The 9,594-nt window shown below is 38.2% G+C and overlaps 1 protein-coding gene across 4 annotated transcripts in view; it reads right to left on the bottom strand.

The window, feature by feature from the left end:
- Nucleotides 1–9,572, bottom strand: part of LOC103382053 (ras-related protein Rab-26-like) — a 39,296-nt gene extending 29,724 nt beyond the window's left edge. For 2 of the 4 annotated variants that reach the window (XR_001760453.2, XM_017034788.2), the window contains exons 1-2: nt 9,235–9,572; nt 8,256–8,366 (exon numbers count right to left, since the gene is read on the bottom strand). Coding sequence is in view for 2 of the 4 variants with exons in the window: in XM_017034788.2 (XP_016890277.1) it covers nt 8,256–8,363 (108 nt within the window). In the remaining 2 variants the exon portion in view is untranslated. The remainder of the gene's footprint in view (nt 1–8,255; nt 8,367–9,234) is intronic. The other 2 variants (XR_003050364.1, XM_008314706.3) reach the window with 1 other exon arrangement.
- Between the last annotated feature and the right edge of the window lie 22 nt (nt 9,573–9,594).

Genomic DNA, 9,594 nt, shown 5'->3' with positions numbered 1-9,594 from the left:
CTGCGACATGGCGGCCTTAAAGGTAATTCAAAATGAATTAACTTGCTGAGCAGCTGCTTAAAAATTTAATCAACTGGAAATGAAACAGTTATAAAGTCAAACTAAAACGTTAGGATGGTACAAACAGCGGTGACCCCGTCTGATATTTGATGATTTAAGAGAATCAACAAAGACAAGAAGCTGCGTCTCCTTCCAGGTTCCCTGAAGGAGAACAAACATTGTCTCCCTCTGGGGATCAGGGAGTTTAATTATGTCTTCATAAGAACACAGTGAGATTTCACTGCTTTGCTGTGAGCAAGATAAAGCAAATTCATTCTCCTGATCGGACGTTAATGACATTGATAAAGTCGCCAGAAAAGAATGTTTCCATTTCAAGACCTTTTGCAGATGTGGACTTGTCCAGCATGAATCACAATATCTCTATGCCAGAGCAATGGAGAAATGTTTATTACTGACCAAATCACATGGAGTCATCTTCAATTTGTGAAGTCATACTGAACCTATTATACATATCATACACAGATATTTTGATTTTGGGCCAAAGGCATCGACCTTCAGATGCATGAACATCTGATCTGGTGTGCTCCTCTCCTAACTTCTACCTGTATCTTCTGAGGCTTCTTGGAGTCATTACCTAGCCTGACAAAAAACATTCTCCAACAAAATGAAAAAAGGTCTTAGTTTGACTCCTTCACTTCATGTGACCATTAAGTTAATGCCTCTGTTGTTCTATGACTTTGGTAATGGTCTCCAGTCTGTGATGAACACTGTTGTTTTTCCATTTCAGAGCCAGCAGCTTTATTTCTCTGTTTTATTTCATCTTTTCTTGCAGAGGATTGCAAGTTTGTCCCTCTTCAAATTTGTAACTAACGGTGACACATGGTTGCATAAAAGAAATGAGCCAGAAGCAGCTATAACACTTGGATGAAACCGTGTCTCACAGATGCTCCAGAGTGCTTCTTGAACACATATCCTTTAAAGCAGCACTGTTTGTATTACTTTTATTTGTCCTTGAAAGGACGAAACCTTCGGAAACACGGTGTGTTTGTAATCAAAGAACAGGTGACATAACCATCTATTCACAAGTTCATTTATTAAAGAGAGTACGAGAAAAAATCATTCAAATTTTATCAAAAAGATTCCTTTCTGAGGTAGTTCTATGACCGTTCTTTATCTCCGATATCGTCAGAGATAAAGAATTTGGTGCTTTTTTTTTGTAACTTTTTCAGAAAATATTTTGATATTTTCTGCTAATTTCTTGCAGTCGTTTTTGGTCACTAAATTTAACAAGGTTTAGATTTAGTCTCTAGTAGTGCAGCTACTTTCTGACCCAGACAAGACTTTTGGCTAAGTTTTCTAAATTTTAAGTTAGTCAGCTACCTTTTTCTCTAGTTCCTTAAAACTCGCTTTTAAGTTCAATTATTCATTTTTTAATTAAAATTATGACTATCTTTAGGAGGTCCTGCTAAACTATTTATTATTAGCACTACCGTATACTTTAGCTACATCGTAGATGTGTTAGCTAACTTTCCTCTTTTTCTATGCTAACTTCATATTTGACCATTTTTGTATAAAAACTTTATAGCAAACCATTTAATTTTAAAGCCATTGTAAGTAAATTTAAAGTAAGATAAATGTATACATTTTTGCTAACTTTTAGCTTAGAGGCTAACCATTTTGCTTAAGCTTTAGCACCTGATATGTTTTCATATTTCTATTTATTTCTGACTGGTTTTGAGTTTGAACAGTTTGTTTGGTGTTGTTCAGCTCAGACCCTGTTGGTTCTAATCTGATCATTAGAACATGTTTGGCCTGTTGATCCATTGAAGTCCCTCAGTGGGAGTTTATGTTGTTTTTACATCTCTGCATTCCGTCGCTGCTGTACTGCTGCTCACTAACTGTAAAGCAGACATCAAGGCCGGCTGATGTATGTAGTTTAATAATGTCACATCAGCTGTGTGGACATTATCAGTGCTGTGCACACGCTGCTTTGTGTCCAGATGAAATGCTGGGGTGGTTTTTACTGCAATTTAAAGCAGTAAAACGACATTAAAATGTCACCAGTACCTCAGGAGGTACTTTAATTTCATAGTTTTATCATGCGTTATAATTATGACCATCCTCACATTCTACTAATTCCTCTCACTCTCCTTAAAATGTGTTTCTATGTGAGAGAACGTATGAATTAATAAAAGAGAGGCGGCAGGTGACACAACAGAGAAAAGACAACAAAAACACATCAGACTGTGTCTTTGTGGTGCAGCGTCTTCTGTCTCTGTGGCCCAGACGTGTTATTCTGGCAGGTTCTTTTGGACATTTATAAAAGTTTAAACATTATTCAGCATTTCAGCAGAAGATGCTGAGCTACAGAATCCATCCTTGTCAATCAAACAGAAAAGCTTTGAACCCTCTCTGAAACCTGAACTTCCCTGGGGCTCTTCATCTACTTCACTGAAAATAGCAGTGCTTGACATCGGGCTTGAATCCATTTCTTTTACCTTTGTTTACATCGGACTATTGTCAGAGACACAACCACATTTTATTTTTCAAAGCTGATGCCCTCTGTTTGTAACGCCAATATAAGACAGAAAGACACCAAGATGAGCAGCACGAGTAAATGTCTGGGTCAGAGAAGTTTTTACAAATGGATAAAATAGTACCGTACAGTCAGATCTCGTATCTCTAATGAACAGAAACTGTTAGAAACTGAACAGCAGGGGTTATGACCAGATGTTGCTACAACAATTGTGACTTATAGTTAAGTCTGTTTCTTATTTAGGCTTAGGTAAAATAACAAGAAAACATAATGAGGTAAAACACAGTTAAAAGTCAAACAAGAGTACCTTAGCGTTAGTTAAGAAATGGCTAAAAGTAGAAGTTAGAAAGCTTAGAAAAATTCAAAATATGTTGACAAAAATGGAATTTGTGTCAAAGTACAAGTAATATGTTTTTCTTTTGGAACTACTGGATGATTCATGTCAAACTCTTTCATTTGTCATCACTCACTCAGGCCATTTTCGTATTTTGAGAGAATGTCACATGAGTCATTCCTTAGGCCATACATGTCAAACTCAAGGCCCGGGGGCCAAATGCAGCACGCCAAGCCGTTTTGTGTGGAGTTTAAAAACCAGAGAAACCTGTGAATTTTAACAGCAGTAAACAATATTTGTAGCTTGAATAAATAATAATCAATTGCAGAAACATGTATTAGTATTAGTGTTATGGAGTAGTTACAACCCAAACTTTTTTGTTCCAAGGACTGGTCAGCCAGTACCGCCCGTTACTACAGACTGGTACCAAGGTGCTGAGCATTGAAGGATCATTACATTTTCAACATAAAACATCATTTAGACTCTATTCTGTTTGTATCAGAGTCTGAATGACCTATTATTTTAAAAATATTTCCATATTATAAATAAAGAAAGTAACTGGATATGGTGGATTTTCTTTGAATTAAGTAAATTATTAAAAATTAAGCACATTTTTCCACTGTGTCCCACAGCGTCCCAGTACCAAATGACTTATGGACTGGTACTGGTTCGCAGACCGGGGGTTGGGGACCCCTGATCTATAAAGTCTTCCATTTACAACCGGCCTTCTAGGGAAACTGTATTGGTGATGTGGCCCCCGGTGAAAATGAGTTTGACACCCGTGCCCGAGGCCCATAGCCCTCACTTTAACTCTCACAAATATGTGCCTCATTCAGTTCTTCAGCCAACTTCTCTGAACCAAAAAAAACAAAAGAAACTAAATCTTAAAATCTCACACTAGTTTTGGACCTACAAAAGAAACTTAAAATCTCACACTAGTTTTGGACCTGCAAATGTCCTGACAAGAACAAAGTGTCCCTACAACAATTGGACGACTCCAGAGTTGTGTCCCTACACATGTAGCTTACCAAGGATGACACACACACACACACACAAAGGCAATAAGAACCAATCTCTCCCACTGTTACATCATCTGTCACACACAGACTCAAAAAAATACCTCTGTCGGACGTCTTTGGCTCTTGACTTATTCTAATGCTTTTCATCAATAATCTTCCCACAGCTGCCGACGACGACAACCTCAGGGTCAAAAGTAATATTTTTTATAGAAGCGTGTTGAACAAGTTTGATCAGACAAGGTATAAAAATAAACACAGAGATGTGTTTCGTTTGCACTTTGTAATAAGTCACAGATGTTGCAAGACCATTTTAGAGATTGTTAGACTTTTATAGCTCGCCTTTTCTAAATGGACAGACAACAACATGGATATACCAGCTCAGTGACACAGAGGGAGTATTCAGCCAGACTGACCACTACATTTATTTTCAGGAACAGCAGTTTCTCTTTTATGCAGATGATACCAATACTTTTTATTCTAAATAAACATTTCATCCCAGTGAGCAGGAAAATGACACGACATGTTGAATCTCTATCACCATTACACAGTGTGATCAGTCTTAACACACGATGACAGACCTGAGCCAGAAAATTGTCTCCGTTTCAGTGTGTGCTGCCAACTTTCTCCTGCTGAGAACGAATGCGAGGCTGTGGCAGCCATCACATCTACAATCAGTTTATTCTAAGGAGAAGGAAGCAGAATAAATCGTTTCCTATCATTATCACCATCAATGTCAAGGTTTTTTTCTTTCTTTGAGAAAACCACAGACTTTTTACCCATGTCATAGTCTGGTTTTCAGGGGAAAAGAAACCAAGTCATCTCTGCTCTGTCCAGATCGACACTTGATCGACAGTGGAATTGCGGAGCGTCCTTCAGTGGAACTCTGTAATTGATCTGGAATTTTTCCAGCTCTGAGCCCACTGAGCTGTGAGGAGGAGAGCAGTTCCGTTTATGCCAAACCCGGAGTCAAGTCCTTTCCACGGAGCCCATCAGTAAAAAAATGTCACCGCATTTTTTTGTTTCAGCCTCATGGCATTACTTCATCGCTCTCTCCTCAGAGGCTGCTGACCTTTGTCCACTCGAGAGTCGGACGTCATTCTCCACTCTAACAAGCACACAGCGCATTTTCCACGCATTTGTGCCTCTGCCTGGTTGTCATGGATACAAAGCCATAACAACTGTCTCCTGGGAACGCAACGAGGACTTGGAGAGTCATGTGACGTAGAGAGAAGCGAGTAAAGACGGGGGACATGGGGGCGGGGTAACTGATTCTGTTATCAGTCAGGCATCATCGACTATTTGGCTTTCACCTGAGTCACTTCATTGTCATGTTGCATAACATCAAAGCAAAAATCAGAGGAATGTAATTAAAAACTAAAAACTGGAAGAATGTAAATATCGTACTGGGTTATAAATAAAAAAGCTAACGGTAGAGGCATACAGATATAAACAAACACCAAAAGTTGAACAAATGGAACTGTAAATTATCAAATTTCAACTCAAGGTCAAATATAACTATGAAGGTGGATAGATGCTCAACAGTAAAATAGCTAAAAATGTTCAAAACAATGATACAAAGTTAGTAAACATAGACAAAGATAGACAAAAATATAGCATAATATATGCAAAACTAATGACCATATATAGAATATAAATATCCTGAGGCAGTCAAAATTAGTCTAAAAATGGATCAACTTTAAAAGTTTACAAAAACCTCAGAATGGCAAACCGTAAGGTCGTACTTTATACATAAACATGAGTTTAAATGAAAACCTGCAGCAGAAGAGGAAGCAGGGAAACAACAACTTATGTAATAGTGCAAAAAATGTGGCTCTGACTTTCTCCTGTTCATGGATTTTGTTTTTATCCTGCGGCGCCTGATTAGCATCAGACTTTTGCTTATTCATGAAAACTGACACATTTTAGCATCTGATTTACACCCATACAGAGATGAGGACACCATGAGGACTCTAAACAGTGTGTGTGTGTGTTAATGTGTGTGTGTGTGGGGGGGGTGGAAGGCAGTGTTGCAAATTAGCAAAGGCCTGGAGCAAACTGACCTTGACATATCTAAAATACATAAATACCCCTGTATTTTTAATCACAGGGGTAATTGTGCCTCCATAAAATGTTTAATTCTGGACAAATCTAACTGCAACAGTCTCCTGTCCTCTACTGTGATGCACATGTCCTGCCTGGACAATCAAAAGTGTTGCCAAAATAGACAACAGCCTAATTGTACGCAAACCAAGGGCAAATGACTGTAAGGATAATGATGTTTAAAAAAATGACAAAAAACAATCATCCCAATATATGAAGATATCAAAATAATACAGGGCGGCTAATACTCAACAACAGGTCAGTGGTCCTATTCTACCATTACCATGTGATGCTAGATGCTTTTAGGCTACGCCCATGTTAGCCAGAAGAAAAATGGCACAGAACAAAGAAGTAAACTAAAAGTTAGCCTATTACTAAAGTATTCATAAATTAAGCAAAATACCTAAATGTTAGCCAAGAAAATCACTGATATTTGAGCACAGAAAATAGTAAATGTTAAATAAATTGCTCAAAAAATGTAAACTGAGAAAAAACCAAACTGAGAAAATTGTTAAAACAAGAAAAAAAACGAATCTATGCCACAGATTCCTATACAATTAAATAATCAATTTTATTCCATTTAAAGTGTTTGCTGTGTGTGATATAAACACAGAACACACAACAATGAAGTCAACAGTTATTAAAATATGAAATGGAGTGATTTAATTACAGCTTGTGGGCAGGAACAGTAGCCTCTGTTTTCACGCCAACAGTAGCCAGCTCTATATTCAGCTCCAACATTAACACGTTTCCTAGGAAAACTGTTGCTTCACAAACAGAGTCGGAGTCTGCTGCAGTCTCCTGTTTCTGAGCCGTGTGGATGGAAACTGCAGTAGGTAACTGAATCCACTTTAGCCTGAGAAAACCTCATCAATCTTTACGTAAACTAATAAACTGCAGTCATGGTGGACTTCTCAGAAAACAACTTCAGCTGAGATCTGAAATCTGATAAAACCTCAATCACATCCACAGCAGCACTTTGTTACTGAAGACTTGTTGGGAAAAACAGCTTTCAGCCGGCAGAGAATTATCTTAGTTTTAGCCTTGAATAGTAAATAAATAAATTACAAGAAGTTAAAAATACTAAACATAATAAATTAAAGGAGAATTAAAATGAATTCCCATAGGTTACATTAACGCTGCATTAAAACATAGCAAAAATCAATATTAGCCTAAAAGCTAGCATTAGCAACAGAAGATATAGCTGTCAATGTATTAACAGCCACCAGGTTAGTCAAAACTAACCCAAAGGTAAGAAAACCAATAGCCCAAACATGCTGCCAAGTTAGTAGTTGTCTCTACTACTAACTTCTTTGACTAAGATTTTGTTTCAGTTTTACTGAAATGCAAGTTTGAATTTTGCTATATTGCAGAGTCTGTTAGCTGCTCCGTTGGCTAACACTGAGCCTACTGTTGGCCACATGTGCATTTTTGAGACTGTGGCTGAGAAATGCCTGTGCTGCTTGTACTTTCTTGTTTATGGATTTATATAGTTATAGTTTTTATATAAAGGAGAAAAGATCAAAATAATCCCATTAACACAAGTTCAAAGAAAGTCCTTCATCCACATGTCCTAGCAGATAACAAGCTATGGTTACCCAGAGGGGACATTTGGACTTTTAAGCTTCAACATGACATTTTAACTTTGATCATTTTTTTTTTTAGTTTGACATTTTCTTTCTTTATCTTTGGCATTTTGTTAAATATATGTGTAAACTGCATGATGTCCAAACCTTTAATATCAGAAATGTTTTTAATTCCTAATGTCACATTTGGCATCAATCCCCAAGGTGGACAAAGCTAAGACGCTCATTCCCATTCAGGGCTGGGACAACCTTGAGGTGACACTTCAGAGGTTTAACATTCCTTCCAGGGATTGGTGTGTACAAACTGTTGATGGTCGGCGGTTAACAAAGAATTAGCCTATCAAGATAAATTAACTTTTTTAATTTAGCTTAATTCAGTTTAAATGTCTTGTCTCCCGTGGGCTTGGATATCGAAGAGAGACTGACACTGAAATCTGGTTTAAATTACTCTGAGGTTTTGTTTTGTTTTTTACAGCCACAAAAGAAGCTGGAGGACAGTCAACTCCAGAGGAAAGGAGAGAATGAAGGGAATGAACCTAAAGTCCTTTATTTTTTATTTAAAGCATCATAAAACCAGACATTAACTAAATATAGTTCATTGATGAGTAGAATCAGCTTCAAACACAGACAATGAAATCATCAGTGTGAATCTGTGTGTGTGTGAAGACACACACTCTCACCCTGAAGTCGATGCCCACGGTGGAGATGAAGCTCCCGGCCAGAAAGGCTCCATCTTTGAAGCGGACCAGCAGACAGGTCTTTCCTACACCTGAGTCTCCCACCAGCATCACCTGAGACACACACACACACACAGAGAGAAGCATCATCAAACTGAATAAATGTGCTACACAGTCCTCTGGTCTTCACACTCGTGGGGACGTTTGAGGAGTCCATCAGGATAAAATGACAGACAAACTGTGGCTCGGTGAACGTTATGGACTCAAGATCCTCAGAGGGACATGAGACTGGATCCCTGAAGAACACTTTAGAACGTTCCAGGAATTTAAATGAGTCTGGTGAAGTCAAAAAGGTCAAACACTTTTTTGATGTTTTTTTAGGGCAGGGGCCTCAAACGTCCAGCTCAGGGGCCACTTCCAGGTTGAAATAAAAAAAATGTTTTTAGCAACTAAAAGATGGAGGTAAAACAAGTTTGAGGTGATTGAGGAGTTGCTTTGGTACTTTAGGTCAGCGGTCCCCAACCTTAACTAATATTATCACCAAACGTGGTCAACAGTGTTACTTGTAAAGACATTTAAAGAGCTTAATTTTTTTCAAGTCTTCATATTAAATGAAAACTATATTGTCAAACACATTTCCATTCAACCCCTATCACAGAGGAGGAGCCAACCCCAGCAGTCTGCTGGGCAGAACATGCAAACTTCACACGGAAAAAAAACAGGAATTAAACCATCACCCTGGAGATTATCTGGCCCCATGTTTGATCAACTTCTTCACCTAATCTTAATCTGACATTCTGACAGCTGTGACTCTGTGCTGTTCACTTCCATCACTGTTGCCTCTCTGTCCTCTGGCATCTACAGCCCGATGACAAACTGCTGCTCCTTGGATCTATCTCTCTGTTTTTGGACTATTTCTGTTAGACCCAGAGAAGGTTGCTGGAGAAAATCCCAACACATGTGCAGTTTTTGAGTCACTCACCTTCAGTGTTTCTTCTGGTGCTCAGTCTGTTCTCCGACAGCTTCACTTTAACACACTGACGCGACTTCATGTCACGTGACTGATTAATTAGACGTTAGCATTAATTAGTAGTTGGATCACGTGATGTCTTTGAATCCCACAGGTTGATTAAAAAAATAGTTTGAACCTTCAGCGTTAACCTTAATCATTAAACATTGTCTATAGGAAAATACAAATGAACTTTAACCAGAGACAGGTGTGTTGTTTTGATGCTAATCGCTGGTTTGTCCAGCGAACGTGTGGTAATTACGATTTAGTTTAAATTATAATTAGACACCGCCTCTCGGAAGTATTTTGTCTTCAATACTGTAGTAAAAAAAC

Source organism: Cynoglossus semilaevis, chromosome 8 (assembly GCF_000523025.1).
Source record: "Cynoglossus semilaevis isolate Cse_v1.0 chromosome 8, Cse_v1.0, whole genome shotgun sequence".
NCBI classification, from domain to species: Eukaryota; Metazoa; Chordata; class Actinopteri; order Pleuronectiformes; family Cynoglossidae; genus Cynoglossus; species Cynoglossus semilaevis.
The sequence above is the reverse complement of the archived record's forward strand: the minus strand, read 5'-3'. Positions and strand labels throughout refer to the sequence as shown.